Genomic DNA, 20,836 nt, shown 5'->3' on the forward strand with positions numbered 1-20,836 from the left:
AATCTAGGGAGTTGTTCATACTAAGACTACCAAGCAGAAAACTCAAATACTGATTGAAGAACATGAAGATAAAGAAGTAAGCATTCAATGCATTTAATTTATTTTAAAAAAAAAACACACAAAAAAAAGCACATAGGCCCCAGGAAAGTAAAGCATATCAGATGGATATTAAAAGTAGAATGTTTTCTATATACTAATAGGCCTGTTGTCCCTTCATTTATGTACAACACCCATCAATGGCAATTAGCATTACACACCTAAACCCAGGGAAGCATAACTCCAATTATAAGAATACTTTGCACTTACATATCTTCTTTGAAAACTATCTCAGTCTCACAAAGACCTGTAACTTAGATCACTATCATCAGAGTACACCAAACAAATGTTGACTGGTCAGCTGACACTAAATAACACCGAAAGCCCTATTTGTTCCTGAAATTCTGAACTGCCAGAAGTTTAAGATTCTAAGTCCCTTGCCATAAGCATTATGCAGATACAATAAATATTTATCAAGAATTTTACTAGAAGATAAGTCCCATGCTAGATGCTGCTCAGACAGGTTCTAAGAGGTCCAAAGATGAAAGTGAAGAAGCAAGGCTCAGGGAGGTTGTGACATGCCCAAAGTTAGAGCCAGAAAGAGCTGGAACTAGGACAGGACCCAAGTCTGTCGACACAAATTTGATGGGTTTTTTTTGTTGTTTTGTCCTGTTTTTACAGCACCTGAAGACGTGGTTTATACAAGGAAAGATTCCTGGTGATGTTCTAACCATCTATGAGTGCTTCCTACTGCTTACTATTCATATCCAGTGATAGTCTTATCATGAACAAGAATTTAAAAGAATTAAAGGAAAGAAAAAAAATCAAGAAAAGGGACATTACAAGAAACAGTGTAAAATTATGAGTTGACAGCTATGTGTAGCGAGAACTGTAATGTCCACTAATGTGCCCTCTAGCCACAGGTGGCTATTTAGCACTTGAAATATGCTGTAAGTATAAAACAAACCATGTTCTGAAGGCTTACTATAAAAAAATAAAATGTCTCATTAATAATTTTTGATTACAGGATGAAATGATAATATTAATTTCACTTGTTTCATTTTACTCTTTTAATGTGGCTACTAGAAAACTAAAAATTGACTCTATGGCTCATATCTGTGGCTTCAAGTGTATTTCTGTCGGGCTGGACTGTATAGCTACACACAGACTATATTGAATACATCAGTGATGTACTTGTAGCAAACATACTTTGGAGATTACATTCTAGATGGCACACTGACCTGGATGGAGAAAATTTTACATAATTTTGAAAGAGCTTTGTATACTTCTCTAGTTAGGCTGCCAGATTAGTGAGGTTAGAGTCAGCAAAACAACACCCACCCTTACTCATATATTCACTCAAGCACACCATTCAGTTCTCTCATTGCTCTCTTTTGAGTGAACAGGAATAAAATAGGAATAATAATCTGAAGTTCTAAACATTCGGAGACTAGAGAAATGAGCGTATAAGGGATACGCTTAGGAGAGAGAAAATACTTCCCTCAGGAAATACCAATGAACGCCAGGAGGTTGTGACCACACCTCATTTTTCAAAAACTTATTATTTTTTCAAATTGTGGTAAAATACAAAGAATATAAAATTGACCAAAGCTTAACTATTTTCAAGTGTACAAGTTCAATAGTGTTAAGTTTTAAGCTACACATATTGTGAAAAAAATTCTTTCCATGCTTATCAAATTATGATCATAATATTATTAAAGAAAAATTGTTTAAGAATTTAAAGTCATCTAAAACAAATGTATACCATTTTCACTTTTTGTATTCCTTCCAAATTTTTACACACTCATCTATTATAGATACATCTACTTCATTATTTGTAACTTATTACATACTATTCTGCTTTTTTCAATGACTTGAAATGTTTTAATTATTCCAGTTTTTAAAATAATGTCATGAAACATATCAAATGGTAGTACTACAATAAACTTAATCATTTTCCAACTATGGGAAGCTGGTTTGTAATTTCTTGCAAAGGTGATTAATATTGTAAAAGAACAACCTGATGAAGGTATTTTTTATCTTTGTGAACTATTTTAGTAGACCAACATCCAAGGGTAGAATTATGGGGTGAAAACATACAAACTTCTTTTTTAAACCATCCTTTTGTCTTTTGCCATACCATCCTTTTTTTTTAACTTAATGCTCCCATTCACCCCAAACATATGGTTACAAATTTCTGTGCCCCACTTTCTGACCTGTTTATTCTCTCCTTCAATGGAGAAAGAACTTCTTTTTAGCTCTTAAGTAGGTATAAGGAAACAAATGCAGCAAAATCACCATGTCCCTGATACCTCTTTCTCAATCTATCAGCATATTGTTTTCACTTGCCAATGGCAAAGAGGAAAGTAGGCCTCTGAATGGTTTCATCACATATTCCTTTGTGTTATCAGCCAAAATCATGCTCATTTAAAAAGTCATGGACCAAAAAGCCTTCAGACTTCTGCGTGACTTAAAATGATTTTTATATATTAATACCATACAAATAAACAGAGTGGAAGGAAGTTTTAAGTACAGAAAAAGTAACAAATAGCAAATCCAAACCACAGGATCTCTGTTTAAAATTATGCCTAATACAGCCTCTGTTTTGCAGAAGAGAAAAATCAGCCAAGTGCCTTTCTAGAACATTAATGACTATCAGTCATTACATCACACATATGTCATCTGACACAATTAAACTTTCAGATTAATAAACATTTTTCCGCTGGTACAACAGAGGGTTAGTGTTCAAGTGAGAGGGGAAAAAAAAAATCTCAGTACACATAAAAGTATCAAAACACAAGCCAATCCATAGGGAAAGTCTAAATTTCCCCTATCTCAATTCAACCAATCAGTCCTGCTTTGACTAACATATGTACGCGAAAATTTTATAACATGAAGAGAACTTATTTTCCAAAACTTTTCTGCCAAACGCAATAAGCATTAGCATTTGATGGCCAAAAAAAAAACCAAAAACTAATCTTCAGTGTAAGTTAACAAATTAACAAAGTCCCCTCTTCCTCGGAAACTCAAGTTTCAGGTGTAATATATACTTCGGGGAACTCGCCAGCAGATTTTGTTACCTTTCTGATAGAGTTATACACAATGAATATTGGACGACCATGAATATATACCATGAGTATGTACAAATAGTTTCCATGAATCTTCTTTTTCTTTAATCTGACTGCAGTTTTGCTAAAGAAAACCTAGGATATCTGTGCTCCACCTGGAAATGATTAAAGTGAAAATGCCACATGACATACTAAAGCATTGACTTTGGAGTAGATGGCTTAATATCTGTAACACTGAACAAGTTGCTAACCCTGCCTGGAGTCTCAACTCCTTCATCCATAAAATGGGAACAATAATGCCACTCTCACAAGACGACTGTGAGTAATAAATGAAATTTACCTCAGACTCAACAGATGCTCAATAAACACAAATTTCCCTTCTCTTCCCTTACTTCCTTTCTTAGGTCCTCCAAAAATATATTCAGATGATTGACAAGACAGTATTCCAATTGTAGAAATGAATACATTTAGGTTTTTCACTGCTGAAAAAATTAAAATCTTGGTATCATTACTTTCTTTCAACACTAGGCTTCTAAAGCTAGACATAAAGGTGGAAGTTATTTCAAAAAGGATGCCATCTTTTCCAGAATTCTAGAACAAGTTATTGAAATTGTGGTGAGCAACTGGAAAATCTTCAATCCCATGTAAGAATCACGAGACACTTTTCCCAGAGTAACAGCACTCACCAGCTCCCTTGCTTTAGCCATAGGGCTGACCTCAATGAGAGGGGCTTGGTAGATGCCCCCAGGCGTGTGTGCGATGTGACAGTAGGTTGATAACTGTGTAAGACACACATGCTAGTAAGAGTAAACTGGTAACGCCGGGATGTGGGTTTCAGGCTCCCACCCAATCAAAGATACAGGATGTAGGAAATGACTTGCAGTTGGAAGCAGGAGACAAGTGGTTGGCTGACCCCTTGTGCACCAAACTCACAACTGCTGATGGTGGGTCTTGATGTCAGTGGCCACCTGTTGGGAGTCTGAAAAGAGGCTGCCCCCCAGCCCCTACAAGCACACACACAACATGCCTGGAGACAACTAACTGCAGGGTGATGCTCCGGAGTGAGATAACCCTCCCTTGTTAGTTAACCAAGATGCCTTTCCCAGAAAGAAGCCCCTGAGTTGTCCAGAGGAGCTCCCGTTGAGGTCCGCTGTGTCCCTTTTTCTTCATTTTGGGGACACTTACAGGTGGTTTTGGGCAGTGGTAATAAAGCCGTTCTGTCTCTGCCCTCTGTTCTGTATTTGAATTCCCAGTTGTCTTGCTCTACTCATCAGAAGTTAGTATCCCAACAAAGCCAGGACCACCTACATTATTTGAGGGGCCCGCAGTAAAATGAAAACATGGGGCCTCTTGTTCGGGAAGTATGAAGAATTTCAACATGGCTACCACAGAGCATTAAACCAAACCCAGGGCTCTCGTGCCCGCACGGGTCATGTGCCCATAAAGCCCACTGTGGACAGGGCTAAGGGTGGGGACCTACAGGGAAACCGAATAACAGAGTCCATCCCCTAAACAACTGCCCATAGCTAAGCACATGAGCAAGTGTTCAGACAGTCTGGCCTGAAGACACCACAGATGCTCTGTTTGCTTTAAACACCTCTTGACAAATCTGATTAACTACAAGATAAATTATCTTCAGAGTCTATAGACCACAACAGATTAAAACTAATAAGATTTTAATGACAATAAAAATTTAGGTTTGAAAGTCAAAAGCATAGAAAACCTAAGATCCAGCGTTAGAGAAGGTTGAAAACAATTGTCTTTTAAAACATTTGGCTACTTTGGTAGCCAACTGAATTTTAGCAAGCGAAAAGAAGCAGGGTAGATTATAAAAAGGCCCATAATTCTCCACTCCTCCAGTCAAGAAGCAGAGTATTTCCCCGCCGTTTTGATCTAGTTCAAAACCAGTGAGGAATTTAGACACATGGCACAGGCAGAGGCTGGGAGAACACCTGTGTATGGGGACCTGCGGCCACCGTGTGACCAAACCCAGGTCAGGGTGATGGGCCAGGAGAGGCATGTGACACAATCAATCCACCTAACTGTTGGCCGGCTGCCAAATATGTGAGTAAGTGCATCCCATGCCATCTGGTCCCCAGCTGACCAGAGAAACAGGAGTGAGGCTGGTCAAGACCAGCCAAGAGTGGCCCGATCAACAGAACTGCCCAAGTGATCCCGACATTCAGGAACAATAACGAACTGTTGTTTTAGCCGCTGAGGTTTGGGTGCTTTTCTATACAGTAAAATTGTTAAATGATACAGGTAGGATTTTTAGTTCAGTAGGAGAAAAATGGAGTATGCAATAAACAGGGAGTGAGACAACTAGCTCACCATTTTTGGCAAGGAGATTAGATTCCCACTGAATGGCATAATACATTTCACATGGATTTAAGAAGAACATATAAAGAATGATAGCAGAAAATGGTTAGAATAAATTATAGGTCTATGTTCATGTACTCTTGACATGGGAAAAGCTTTCCTAGACAGAGAAACCTAAAGAAAAAAGATGGATATATTTCACTACGTAAATATTTTTTCAATTTCACATGTCAAAAAAAACATGATAAATAAAAATAAAGGCAAATGACAAATTGGTGAAATTTTTTATATGAAGAGAGATGACATCTCTCTTACATACACAAAGTATTTTATGTATGACAAAAGTATGCTAAAGGATTGTCACTCCTAATATTCACAAAATAAGAAAAAGTTGATATACCTGATTGAAAAGGCATACATACATAAATCACACACACACACACACACACACAAAAATACAAATGGCCAATGAACACCTTTAAAATGCTCAACCTCACTACTAAACAAAGAAAAAAAGAATATAACAACAATCAAATTATCTTTCAGTTAAAAATCATAAAGATCAGAGGTTGAAAGGAGTAAACTGCAGGTATCCTTAACTGTGCTGGCTTTGCCGTTCTCTGTGAATTTGCCTGGGAATGGCAAATTCAAATTTTGATAGCAGCCAAAAGGATTACTTTAAGGTTGAATTAGAGGAAGAAAGTGTGATTCTCACATTGGTTCCAGTTAGTGAGGCACCTAATGAAGAACGTGAAATGGAACCAAGCATTTCTTCAATCTCAGAAGACAACTTGAAGATTCCTAGGACAGATGATGAAGTTTATCTTCCTCAAACGAGTGAACAGTTCAAAGCTTGTCCAAAACCAATGCTCCCCTTGCCGACCATTTTGCCTTCAATTAATAAAGCGCGTTGGGACACTTTGCGGAACTGGTGCCAACAATTTGAGTACTGATGGCAAGAAAATAGACGTTTATCTGAGGCTCAAGGAACATGCATACTCTGAAGAAAAACAAAACATTCCTGAAATACTGCAGGAGTCAAGTTCAAAGAAATGCAAGATGGTGACCAAGAAAGCAAGGAGTAAGAAAAGTTGTAAGATGAGTGAGAGAGAGCAAATGACCAACAGCGTTGAAGTGATAACTTCAGCTCAGGAAGCCATGTTGGCAGCACGGGCAAGACTTGCTGCAAGAGCCGTTCAACCTAAGGCTATGAATTCATGTCCCATTCCTGCTTCTGCTGAGAACTTTCTGCTGCAAACGTCTGGTGTCAGGTGGTGTGTGGTCCACGGCAGACCTCTCTTGGCAGACAGAGAGGGTTGGGTTCGCCTGCAGTTCTATGCAGGTCAGGCGTGGGTGCCTGCCCCTCCTGCGAAGACGATCTCTCTCTTCCTGTTGCCGGCCTGCATTTTCCCATACCCAGAACTAGAAGATAACATGTTATGCCCCGATTGTGTTAAGAGGAATAAGAGGATGATGGAAAGATTAACTACAATGAAGAAGTAGAAGCAACCTGGTTTGAACACAATCATATCATTCCTTTTGGATTGGCCACGTCTTAATAAACGGTGGATAGATAGCTCACAGATTAAAAAAAAAAATCATAAAGATCAAAACAATAACACTCAGAAAACAGATATTTTCATAAGCATATACTGCTGATGGAACTATGATTTGGTACATTTCTGCAAGTCGGTGTGTGTGTGTGTGTGTGTGTGTGAAAGAGAGAGAGAGAGAGAGAGAGAGAGAGGTTTTTTGATTGAGCAATTTTCCTTCTTGTTATACATCCAGATGAAACAATCAGGGATTGGGGAAGATGGCCCTTTGCCCTCAGGATCCTGATGTCCCCTCTTCCCTTTTAGGATCTTCTCTGGAACCAAACATTACCCAAGACAGGTTTTCTAAAGGGGTTTGGGGATGCCCTGACGATACAGGATCTTCTTGATTTTCAGCTGAGGTCTAGATTTGTGAGGTTGCCAGGTAGCAGTTTCAGAAAGATGATGGATCATGATGACCTCTTTTGTCTGATCAATGACTAGCAGCACTTTTGAGATGGCACAACATATTAGCCAAGTAAAGATGAAGAACAGTCCCCAGAATTGTAGCTAACATTTGTTGAGAGCTTATTGTGTTTCAAATACTATTCTAAGCAATTTATGTGTTTACACATTTCAAGTCTCACAACAACCCCAGGAAGGAGGCACCATTCTACAGGTGGGGAGGTTTGTTCTCTCTTTGCCTGTTTAAGTAATTCGCCCAAGGTCACAGAGCCAGGACTGAAACATAAGCAAGCTGACTGTAGATGCGGAGTTCTTAATCATTATACTAGGATCCGTCAGATATGCCACTTCCAACCCTAGGGCATTTATTGGCATGCATTTACAGGAAACAATATTGGATGTCTTAGTGCAACCTTAGGAGCAATGCTTTCTCTAATAGGTTCTCGGTGAACTAGAATCAAAGCCACCTAAATCCAGATCACTGGAAGACAAGAGGCCCACTTCATTGGTTCACTGTATAAGCTAGTGGTACCCCAAGTTTCTGCTAACCACCAAGGACACAGGTCCCATAGGGCCTGCCCTGGCCTTACCTACTTCTGATTTGCTAAACTGGCCTTTTGGTGCCTAACTAATAACAAAGGCTACTATTATTGAGTGCAGAGGTAGTAAACTTTGACTTCAGAACCTACGGGGGACCATTGCTAACTCTGTCACATGAACGAATGTACCACACAAACTATCTCAACATCACAGGCAACTCAGCAATGCCTAATCATTCTTCTATGAAGGGCTGCACTTTCCATTTGTCCTTAGGTCTTTACTGGAATTCACTGCAGTTCCTGGACCATCTATCACCCGTGAGACCCTCCCCAATTTCCTCCAGTTCCACATTTCTCTATCCTATCCTAGCCGCCCCAAAGGCATGTTTTATGAAAAATATTCTGCCTTCCAAGAGGAAGACCTCAACAATTATATGAATAGGAAATGAAGACATTCAAACTTTTCATGCTCTGGAGATGTATTAAGACTGAAAAAGCCCAAATAATTCTCATGCCATTTAGAATATGAAGGCATTTGACCTCAACAACGTCCTGTCTGCACAGACGTATTTCAACAGATGATTGTTTCACATTGAACTCTAGCTCACAAATATTCACCCCAAAAAAATTTTAAAAAAACCAGAAGATTTTCTCAGTCAAGAATTTGTAGCTATAAAACCTTCCGAGCTATGACAGCTTACCTTATTATTTAAGAAGAGAGAAGAGAGTTTTCATTTTTTAGTGGCTTTTGAGGATTTTAGAATAAACCATCCTAATGATTTATGAACATGAACTGAAAGAATTCTCTGCTGTTCTGTTCTTTGTAGTACTTCCCTTGTCACAGACATAAGAGTTTCAAGAAATTATCTCAGTGGCAATAATGCATTCATTCATAGAACAAATATTTATGTGACAAGAAATGTATTGTGCCAAGAATATAGTGGTAAATAAGACCAAAAAAACCCGGCCCCTGCCTTCAGAGAGAGTTTACACACTAGTTTTTGGATACTGGCTACTGCGTCTATTTTCACATAAGCCAATTATCACTGCTTCATTAAATGGTGACAATATATCATCATCCAGGTGCATGGCAATAAATGGGACAGAATGTAAATCATTCATGGCACAGCTCAGAATGCTTATCTTACTGTTCCTGATGGAACTAAAGAGGCTCAAAGATCCACAGAAGGACTAAGAAAAAAATGAAAAGCTCCCTGCACATGAAGAAACCAGGATTCCACACAGGTAGCAGATCTAACTTTAAACTTGTCTAGTGGGAAAACACTTTAAAAAATCTAGTGACAGTCATGCAACAGAGTTATGTCATGGAGAGTAAGATCAGGCTCTAACACAGACCATTATTTCATGGACTTGGCTAATCTGCCAAGTAAATCATTCCCGCTATCCCGGCAAAGTATAAAGATAAGAGAAGCTTACACTAAGCAGAGGTATATGACAGTGAGGTATGTCACATGCCCATTCAGTCACAATAGAGTTGTCTACAGGGATTTTTCTCAGTGTTGGACTCAACATTAAAACTATTAAGATGTATCTTTAATAAACTGTGGCTTGTCCATGCTACAGAATAGCTTGTCCATCTTATAGGACATTAGGCAACACTATAAATAGAGAAGTAGATCTACACATTAATATGGAAAGAGCTGCAGCAAATACTGTCAGAAGAAAAAGAAAAAAAGAGAAGTAGACTAATACAGTATGATACTATTTATGGATTTTTTTAGGCTCTCAAATAATATTTCACTTCTGAATGCAAAAATAAAGGTCTGGAAATAAACAAAAACATATAAAAGTGATTACACTTCTGAAGAGATGATAAAGAATTGTGCTGGAGAATTTAGCATTGTGCATAATCTTGTAATTTTCTTTGGGAAATTATATCATGTATTAATTATATCATTAAAAATTAACTTAAAAGAAGTAGAGAACAATCAATATCTCAAATAACTCACTATAATTTAATGTGAATATATATAATACAATTGAGTGGGAAATTACATTAAAACTAAATCACATTTTTTATAGTATTCATATTTTTCTTCCAAAACCTTGTTCATTCTCTTTTTTAACCTAGAAAGAATGAGACTTAAAAATATCGACTCAAGTGAAAAACTCCCTGATTTTCATCATCTTGTCTGTAATACCACACATCATGGAAAAACCTAACCCTGAGGCTAAGCAGAAAAAAATTAAACCCCCAGCACTTTACATGTACAAAAGACAAAGGAAGTCTTGCTACATAGAAAACATGGAAAGCATTAAAGCACCCTCATCAAATCCCTTTACACACCCCTCTGCCATTGTGTCCACGAAAAGATCCAGCATCATTAAAGACACGACTCAGTCCCAAAGGTGGCAGGCGTGGCAGGAGGTCTGAGAACGAGACAGGCAGGTCAACAAGATATGAAGGAAGAGGAGGAAAAACACAGAGGAAATGAAAACCCAACCAAAACAAAAAGTGTACTGGAGAGAGCAAAGAAGTGTGGTAGAGAAAGATCCTTAGCACCTACTAGTACTGTCAGGACTGCTCCAGTACGAAGGAAACTGGCCGTCTGCATCTGCAGAGCAATTCACCAAACATTTCCACGTACATTTATGGGAATAGAAGCTTTGTAACAACATAGTGAGCATTTATCACACTTCATGGAAAGAAACGGAAGTTCTTAGAGGGTAAGGAAGTCGCCAAAAGCCACACAGCTAATAAGCGACAGAAGTGGGGTCTTTGGATCCCACGCCCAACATTCTTTCCCGTGCTCTACTGCTGCTATAGACTGCCCCTGAAATTGTTAATTTTCCAAATAACCATGACAATTTCAAGACGCAAATATATGTATTATGATACAGTTACCGATGTTTACATAGTAAGCTATTTTTCTTCCCTCTAGGGAAGCTAACTCTGAAAAATAATATATATCTGATTTGTCCTTTTAAAATCAACTCAATGTGGCAGAGGAGGGTGGGGGGTTGGTACTAAAGGTCCACATGGGGGAGGCTGGTGGTGACGGAGCTGTGCAGTATCTCGCCAGAGCCAGGGCACACAGGAACCTTAACATGCGACAGAAGTATATAGAACTTCACACACACACGCCCACAAATAAGTACAAGTAAATTATGGAACTCCGAATAAAATCTATGGATTTGATCAACAACAGTACCCTGGCTGTGCTGTTCCACTGCGTGGTTCTGCAAAACGTTGCCAGTGGGGGAAACGGGGTAAAGGATACATGAGCTCTATCTGCATTTTTTATTATAACTGCATGTGAATATACAACTACCTCAGTTAAAAAAATCAAGCATATCTTCATACCACCAACCTGATTTTGAAACAGATTAGTGATGTGTGAAAATTTGAGAAGGCATAATGTAGACATTCAAAGCTGATTTCATTATAGTAGAACTGGTAGAGGCTTTACCCATGAAATTAAAATTTTTTACATTATTATTCAATAATATATGATATGATATGATAGTTTTGAATCGTTTTTGGAGACATAATACCCTGGAGTGAGAGTCAGATCACCCTAGCCACACAAATGATAAACGATTGGTGGAAGGAAGAATTGGGACGACGAAGAAAAAAGATTTTCTAAACTAGAACAAAGGGCTCTTTAAAAATTCTACCTCAGAACATCAACTGACATAATTAATACTAGAGGTGTAATCCAGTTGCTCCATAAAACAATTAGAGAATTATGGTTATAATTATAGGACGCACCAAAAATTGCCTAATAAGAACGCTAATCATAGTAGCTGCTACTTATCAAGCATATAAAGTGCCTGGCGTTGTGTTGGCTGCTTCACATGAATGATTGAAAATCCTCACAACAACCTAAGAGGTAAAATGTGAAAACCAATGGATCTGACGTCATTTATTCAAGGTTGCGGAATTAGAAAGTGGCAGAGCTTGACTCTGAACCTTATTATTTTTCTGACTCTAAAGCTTGTGTGCTATTCACTGCTCCATAAGACATAGAAAAGAAATACCTTACCTTTATATTCAGGTACATGATCACTCTAGAATGAGGGAAAAATTTATACCCAGTCATGGAAAACTATCACTGATACACTTACCTGCTTGTAAGTTCCATCTAATAAGGTGTCCAGGTGTTGGAGGGGGGCAGGTGTTTTATCTTTGAACCTTGTTAATAGCCGGCGTTGAATGGCCCGAAATTGTACAGCTCTTTCAGATAAGAGTTCTTCTAATTTTTCACCATTTATCCGCAGCTACAATGAAGAATTTCTTAAATTCAGGATAAATGTGCACAAAACATGTTTAAAGTAAGAACAGAAAATGCCAATAAAAGTTTGAAAGAATAATGAAGAAATTTAAACTTATTATAGAGTTAAGAGAATTAAAACAGCGTAGTATTTGGTACGTTAATACATAGCTATACAGTAAATACATCAAATAAAAATGTAGCAAAGAGGACCTGGTATCACTGGGGAAAAGATAGATTATTTAATAAATGTTTTGTGATAGCTGATTAAACACATGGGGAAAAAAATAAGGATTTCTCCCCCAGTCTTTACAGCAACATCAAATGCAGAGGAATCAAAAGTTTAGATACAATAAATGCGCTAGAAAAAACATTCATCAATAGGGACAGGTCAAGCAAAGAAGACTACTTTGCAGGAGTACTAGTTGTTTATATGTAAGGATATCCAAAGATGCATTGAATGAAACAAAGCAAAATAATAATAATAATAATAATAATAATAATAATAATAATAGAATAGTATGTGTAATGTGCTGCCATTCATGTATTTTTAAGAAAGAAATCTGTATATTAACATAGTTGTGACTGCAGAGAATAGTTCTAGAAAAATACACAAGAAACTGAACAACAAAAGTTGCCTCCAAAGAGGGACTGGAGGATGAGAATCAGAAATGACCCTTTTCACTGCAACTCTTCCGTAACCTTTGAATTTAATATTATTAAAATAAAAGCTAATCAAAGTCATAGAGTAGAAGGAACACTCTATGAAATTATAATAGATCATGTGAACCACTAATTCAGCTTTACAAAACAGTCATAAACTAGTTCTGAAATAAATATCATATTGAAAATATTCAGAAATCAAACATATTATAGTTTATATTTCTGATATCATGCCAAACTTCCTTATCTTTTATTATATGTATTCTCCAAATACATGATAAAAAAAAAACTTGGACTTTTATTAACTTCTTTTAATACCAACTTGAGAAGCACTAAGTAACTAAATACAAGATATTCCCTTGAAGAAAAATAAAAAACTTCTATTATCAAAAGTGATAAATTTTTTTAAATAACTAAATTAAAAATATATACTTTATCAATAATTGTATCAATAATTCACTCTTTTAATTGTATAATTTCCTGTATAATATTTTATTTCCTGAATTCACAAAACATACAAAAATAAAAAAAGATGCCCGCATTACTGAGCCATCAGCCAGGTTCTATACCATTCCTGAGTGTGTAACCAAACAGAAGTAACTGAAATGTTTTCTATGTGCTGGAATTTCGACACTTAACAAATACTTGTTGGTCCCAGGGCGAAGCACTCTGTAGGTGCTGGGAGTTATAGCAATAAATGAAACAGACAGAAGTCCCTGCCTTCGTGGAGCTCACACGAAGAGACACTTGGATTCCAAACGCCATCTTGATTCCAAGATTTACCTCCTTTTTTTGTTAAAGGAGAGAGTGGGGCCAGTGAAGAAGTAGAATCGTGCCCCTTTTAATCTGTGCCACAAGTGAAAGTGTCTAGCTCATCACAGTCCCTCAGCCCCTCCCAGAAAGGAAATGCCCCTGGTGTGGGAAGGCCAGGGATTTACTAGCCAGCAAATAAGGGGGAAACTGTATGCCAAACTCATAATCAATTAGAATCTAATATTTTCTATTTTAAATATTACAAATGTGTAATTAATATAGACTCTCTTCCAAAACACAAGAGACCCTAGTTTTGTCCATGGAAGCAGGAATTTCTTAAACTGTATCCTACAGGATGGCAAAGGTTCTCAATCCTTAAAATACCTAAACATTAATATATTCCCAAAACTGTTGATTTTGGTGCCACAATTTGGTCAAAAGCATCCTATAACATATTATCAGCATAGATGAGGAAAAACCCAAATAAGTTCAATTTATTTAATAATGGCATGTAATTTTCAACTGGATCGTGTGCACTGGAATTTTCCCTTTATGTTCACACTGTATTAAAATAAGTCTTTATAGCTGAAGTCAATGACTTTAGAATGTTGAAAGGGACTGAAATCAGACAGAATGGTCATGTGACTGGCAAGTTACATCACATTATTTCTCTCTCTCTCATACACACACACTCACACACATATCATAGTTTATAAATAATGCAAAACCCTATTGATTCCTTAAAAAGTAGCCACTCTAGGAACCAATGTTTTCTTGAATAATGTTCAATATTATTTTGAAATTCCCCTTTGCAATTGGCTAGGGTGTATTTACAGGCAAATAAGTAGAGCCTGGTGAATTTTTTTCAACACATGGGACTTTCAAAACAATGACTGTCATTGTCCAATTGGTTCACAAAACAGAACTCTTGACTACTTCCAAACATCAAATCAATCTTCAAAGGATGAAGATTTGACACCATCAAGACCCTCAAGAGACTCTAAAACAGGCTCTGGAGGTATTCAAGCAACAAAGTCACTGTCAGACCTCATTTATTTGGACGTTTAGTCATCATGCATTTACTACGCGCCCATTGTGCCAGATACTGGAGAATCTTTTACATGGTTAACCCTCATTCAGATGCAGAAGTTCTGGTGCACTTGTTAAAAAAGAAAAAGGAAAAATCACTTTATAATCACGCCTCATGTATGGCTTGCTAGAATTAGTTAGCCAAATGGCTGCCGATAAGCTCCAATAGTTTCAACACTGGGTTATTAGGGTTGAAGGTTAAGTCCCCTCGTGGGAGAATTAAATCAGCTCTGTTCCAAGGCCAGACGCCGTGCTTAGCTCCAGGCAGCCACTCTGGAAACGTCTGTAACTGATCACAAATGGGGCAAGAGGGCAGGAAAGGATTCACAAATTCCACCATCCATAGAACAACAACAACTTGAAGCACATGGCATGTATCCTACAATAGCATGTATCCTACAATTCTTAATTCCGTAGCCTCTCTTTCTCTTTCATATATTGAAAAATTATAAACAATGTGCGTTATAATCATACACACCTCAAAATGATGATCAATCAACTCAAAATATTCTTGAAGGGGCATAGATCCAGAAAAAGAACATGCGAAATCTTTGATTCCCTGTTTTTCAAAATATTCTCGAAGGCGGATAATAAGCTCGTTTGTTATGAGCCAAAGATCTTCAAATTGTTCACTCTGAATGCGGTATCGTTCTAAGACAGAAAACATAATTAAGACAAAATGTTTATTCCTGGCTGAAACGACATGAATTATTACTAAGTCTAATATGAAACCAAAGCAAAAAGGACAAAGCTTTCTTTCATGGAATATAGATCTGATTTCTACTGGCTTGATAAAAATACTTCTAGTGCTTTCTTGCAGTTTTCTGCCTCAAACACGTAACATTTTCCAATTTAATGCCCCAAGTATGTATCATAGTGGCAAACCGTAGATAGCACCACAGTCCTTTTTACTGAGTATCTTATACTAGGTTTCAGTACAAGGAAAACACCCAAATTTGGGTCGTTCCAAGGAAAAGATTTACTTAAAAGGTAAGAAAACAGTTATGGTGAAAAAATACAATCTGGTATCATTAGTTTGTTTCGGAAAATTACTAGGGAATAAAATGTATCCTATAGAACATCCCAAATCCTGGACACTGTAGCCAGCTTACATCCCTGTAATCAGGAACCAAGTTTTCTGTTTCTCTAGTTGTTCTTTTATTTGAACAGAGATTTTGCAATCAGACTCTTCCCTAAATATAAATCACGTTTCCCTCCATTCCCTGAAACCTCTGCTCCAAGAGAGCCAAATTCCTGCCCATCCCCTAGCCAGATGACAACAGTGACGGCAGTGGGCAACAACTACCTCTATGACAAGAGCAACTGGATTTGTTGAGTACCAACTATGTACCAAGCACTGTGATTCCAACAGCCTCGTTTCTCTAAAAAGGTAAATTAGGCACAGAGAATTTCAGAGACATGCCAAATGTCACAAAGCAAATTAAATGTCAGAGCTAGCGTCCATGATACATATCCTTCTTCCCCACCTGTCTAAATTCTAGCTATTCTTCAAGACCCGGCTTCAATCTCACCTACCCCAAGAAACCTTTATTTCTCTACCACCTCTAGCAGCCTAACAGATGCCAGCATAAAGTGTATAATGAAGCACTCTACATTCACTCTCTCATTAAAATCTCAATAGCCCTATAGGGGAAATATTGTAAGACCCAGTCACAGAAGAGTTTAAGTAATCTGCAAGCTCAGCGAGCCAGTGAGTAACAGAGTAGGGACTGGAACTGGACATTAATCCAAAGTTCAGCTATTAATCTGAACCACCTCACAATACTACATCTCTCTGAATTTATAGAGACTTAGTATGTCTACAGTTCACTACGTACTTAACCACACACAACCATATATTCTTACTTAACTTTCCAGGTGACTATATTCAGTCTCTTCAAAGAGATTATATACTTTTTGAGATCCAGGACTAAGTCCCCTATTCCATTTAATTCACCATTTATTGAGCATCTATTGTGTGCAACTTCATAAAGAAAGAAATGAGCACAAAGATGAACTCAGTCTTCTTGCTTAAGGAGCCTAAGGTCTAGCTAAGGCACCATGACATGTGGACATGTGCAATATTTATTTATATTCCCCACGGTATCCTGTCAAATTCTATAAATATATGACACCTTTAAATGGGTTATTAGGACCTCAGCTTGTCATCTTCAGCCAGAATTCAAGAAGAGATCTCCTCTCATTCCCCTAATCATCCTGTTTTTCAATTACAGTGGCAGCTCGGTTTTTGAACGTAATCCACGAGTTCTGAAACGTTCAAAAACAGCCGACAGCTAGGCCTCAGGATCTTGCACTCAGCAGAAGCCGTGTGACATGTTCGACTTCTGAGTCGTGTTTGAAAACCGAAGCGTTTACTTCCGGGTTTACAGCGTCCATAAACAAAAATGTTCGTCAACGGAGACGTTCGAAAACCGAGGTACCACTGTATATAGGAATAAAACGTACTGGATACGCCTGCCATGGTGCATGGCAAACACCCCGGTCTTCTCTGCACTCACATCATTCCCCTCCGGGCTTCCCCAGAACTCCCCTCCCCCGGGCTAATTCTGGACGCTGGCTCTGCCCGTGCTGCTGATCAGATGTTGTCCTCATTCCTCCCCATCCAAGATATTAGGACCAAGGTCAAATATAACACCTTTTATCTTTCTCTGCAAATGTCACTATAGGCTTATTGCTTTAGATGAAAAAGACAAAGATCACAACTGTGGTGGGGGAAGGAGAGGAAAGGAAGAAGGGAGAATGATGACGAAATACAGTATCAGAAGGCTTCAGACCTAGGGGCCCATACAAGCTAAGCTTCGGAGCCAACATTGGAAAGCCAGACTGGTATTTATTCACTCTTTGCAATAAATAAACTCAGTGCAAGACACTAGAGATAAAATCATGACTAAAGCAAGAGCCTCTGCCCTCAAGGATCTCACTGTAGACGTGGAAAGATGGATGATAGGGGACGAGTAACGCTGCTTCTGCCCCCACTGATGCAGGGATACCTCAGTAAGGTATTAAAATACCTTACCAGCCACAAAAATACCAGGACTTCCCTCCCACCCCCAAGTGCCACATTACTATGTTCAGGTATGGGAAGGCCAATTACACAGCAGAATTAGACAACAGCACGGGAGCTACAAGGACACAAGGTACAATAAGAACTGTGTAGTAATTACGGACCTTTGCAGAGTTTGCTGCTTCTGGAGGCAGGGGACTGCCTCACTCCACTGTGAGCATTTAAGGCTCCGAGCTCCTTGGTGTTTGGTGATTTCTTGGAAGTTTCCTTGGGAGTCATGCAACTCAAAGGGGAAGAAAGACAGGTCATTTCCTGAGGTACAAGTGTCTGTCCCTCCATCTGTCCTGGGACAGATATTTGGCGCCAGATCATTGCTGCCCCCAGGTCCCAGCCATCTGTCCCTCCTGGGCGGATGTTTGGCATCTGTCTCAGGGCCGGCTCCAGGGCCTTGTCTTGCTATGGGTCTGTGCATCTTGCGACAGGTGTTTGCTCCAGCCCAGAGCCCGCCTTCAGACCCAGGCGATGCCCTGAGCCTCCTGGGGAGGAAACTGCGCTGGGACAGTTACCCTTCCTTTTGCAGCTTTGCGGTCTTCCACAGCACTGGCTTCCCATCCCGCTGCAACAGGCCCTGCTGGAGGTAGCCGGTGTAGGTGACGAAGTGGCACCCTGCAGTGACTCAGGCCCAAGAGGACGGCGAGATGTCATGATGGCTATCACAGCGACAGAGCCAGATGTGGTAGTGGCAGGTGTGGCACATATCTTACTGTGGGCAGCATCTGCAAAGCCACAATTTGGAGGGTGAGTGGCCTCTGGAAAGCCCTGCACCAGTGCCAAGAGATCCCGCATTGTGAAGTCCAGGCAGCTGCCCATATCCTCATGGCACACCCTTCCCAGGAAGGAACAGGGTGAGCGATTCCATCCAGGCTTGGCATTCTGTACCAAGGGTCATGTCCAGCTCCTTGTACTTGTCCGGGATGAGGGCATGTGCCACAGCAGGGCACACGGCTGGGCAAAGGCAGCCCTCACAGGGCCCAGCCTTCGTGGGGCTCAGCAGCTGCAGGTGGCACATGTCGTTGGGACTGGCTGGTGTGGATGTGATTACCAGTGTCCTCAAGGCTGTTACCTCCACCTGCAGCATGTCCATCCAGCGCCACGCCCCCTTCGGAGGCTCTTCGGACGCCACCTATTTCATGTGGGCTCTGGCACCATCCTGAGGGCTTCCTCGGACAGGCTGACTGCCAGCACATCCCCCAGCTCCTGTTCCCACAGCCCCCACAACTCACACAGCTGCTCAAGGTCCCACCTTTCAGCTTCAGCTCCTACTGGGCTGTGTGAGCTCCTCCTTCAGGAGCTCAAGCCCTGCCCTCCTTGCAAATCTCCATGGAAATCTTGCACGAATACCCGCCAAGAGCATTAGAGGAGAGCACCCTCCAGGGTTTGTAACATTGACTAAGATCCTTTACCACTCCCAGATTCCCAGATTCTGAAAGTGAACAGACACACTGCCTTCCCATGCTCACTTCCTTTAAGGTATATGTACCTTTCAATAAAATACTGAACACAGTGCCTGACATAGAAGCACTCAATAAAGGTTACCTATTGTCATCATTGTCACCATATTTCCTCAAGGATATTGTAAACTAAAGGGCAGGGATTCCACCATAAACTTCATTAGACCCACTTAGAACCGAACAAACACAGTAACTTACAAGTAGCAGATATGAATGGAAGTGGCTTTACAAACATGTTTTCCTTCACATAGAATTAGCTGTCATTTTAGAAAGAGCTATACATCTTTACATACATATTACAGTGCTAATGTTTCAAAGAAAATTTAACGTATTTGGGTTCTACGAGGATTTTAAATAGGGTTTCACGTGCAAGCAGAAACACCTGGGGTGTGGCCTACATAGACACCAAGAATAAAATTTCTCATATACAAAATGAAATAAAACTACCAAGAGGAAGTAATTCCACTCAACTATAATTTTTTAATACAAAAGTGTCACAATTTATACATTTTGAAAGACATGCACATAAATTACTGGGATTATGATGACACATTTAAAAGAACTGTATCATTTGGCCCAAGACGTAAAACAACATACATTTCAAGGCACCTGAAGGGAGAGAAGGAGCAAGCCATGAGGATGTGAGGGGAGAACATTCAAGCCAAGGAGACTGAGTGCAGAGGCTCCGAGGCAGGAATGTGCTTTTAGGAACACTAAGGCGGCTAGTAAGGCTGAAGACGAGTAAGCGACTTCATGTTGCCCTGTAACAAAGTACTACACTCACTTCTGTTAACTTGCCCACAGGGTACTGCAAAAGAATCTGGAAACAGGCCCGTCCGGGCAAGTCTGTCCACCAAAAGTTAGTGTGAGAAAAGTTAGTGTGATCAGAATTACCACTGGGGAGAATATGGACAGGGTTGTCAGCAGAAGACCAAGAGTAACCCCACGCGCAGCTGGCCAGGGACTGAGTTGTTAATGGCAAAAGACCCCCAATTAGCCCCTGTCCTAGTATATCTCCCTGGAAGGGCTGGGCTTAGGCCCCACTCACAGCTTACCCCGGGCATGGGCGTCATATTAAGGAAAGCAGGAGATGTTGTGGGCTCACCAAAAAAGGCAGCTGTGCCCAGAATTTCCCCTGAGAGGGGAAGGTCTTGCTACCTACAGCTGGATCTCCTTCCAGGCTCCTGGTAAACCACAAAGTCCCCCCTCTTCCTTTCCTCAAGATTTAAATGATCCGAACAGAGGCCTATGAACTCTCTGGGAGACCCATCTCAATCCCCCAGAGCAGGCAAACAAAGACTTCCACTCGCTAAAGAAAACGTAACAGAGAAAGGAAGGTCGGCTCAAAGGAAAGGGACTAATGAGGGAAATGAAATGCAGTCCCCTTATGAAAGATGCAAGACTATAATGCAAGACTATCATTAGTGGATCATCTCAAGAAGATTCGAGGTAACACTGCACCCATTCATTTATTCACACACAAAAATACTGTTAAGTGATAAGTGCTGGGGAAGCGAAGGGGAGCGATGCACCCTGGTCCTGGTCATCACTGTCATGAGAAGAGCAGAAAATAAACAGTAAATAACAAATAAGTAGGTACG

General features: G+C 39.7%; 1 protein-coding gene and 1 pseudogene across 3 annotated transcripts in view; one reads left to right on the forward strand and one right to left on the reverse strand.

Annotated features, from left to right (window-relative positions):
* The window catches only part of BBS9 (Bardet-Biedl syndrome 9), a 364,058-nt gene that overhangs the window by 161,185 nt on the left and 182,037 nt on the right, over positions 1-20,836 (reverse strand). For all 3 annotated transcript variants that reach the window (XM_033088825.1, XM_033088826.1, XM_033088827.1), the window contains 2 exons: positions 15,178-15,350; positions 12,049-12,201 (listed from right to left, as the gene is read on the reverse strand). In XM_033088825.1, coding sequence (XP_032944716.1) covers positions 12,049-12,201; positions 15,178-15,350 — 326 coding nt within the window. The remainder of the gene's footprint in view (positions 1-12,048; positions 12,202-15,177; positions 15,351-20,836) is intronic.
* Positions 6,062-6,926, forward strand: LOC117012497 (developmental pluripotency-associated protein 2-like; annotated as a pseudogene).

Source organism: Rhinolophus ferrumequinum, chromosome 20 (assembly GCF_004115265.2).
Source record: "Rhinolophus ferrumequinum isolate MPI-CBG mRhiFer1 chromosome 20, mRhiFer1_v1.p, whole genome shotgun sequence".
Lineage (NCBI taxonomy): Eukaryota > Metazoa > Chordata > Mammalia > Chiroptera > Rhinolophidae > Rhinolophus > Rhinolophus ferrumequinum.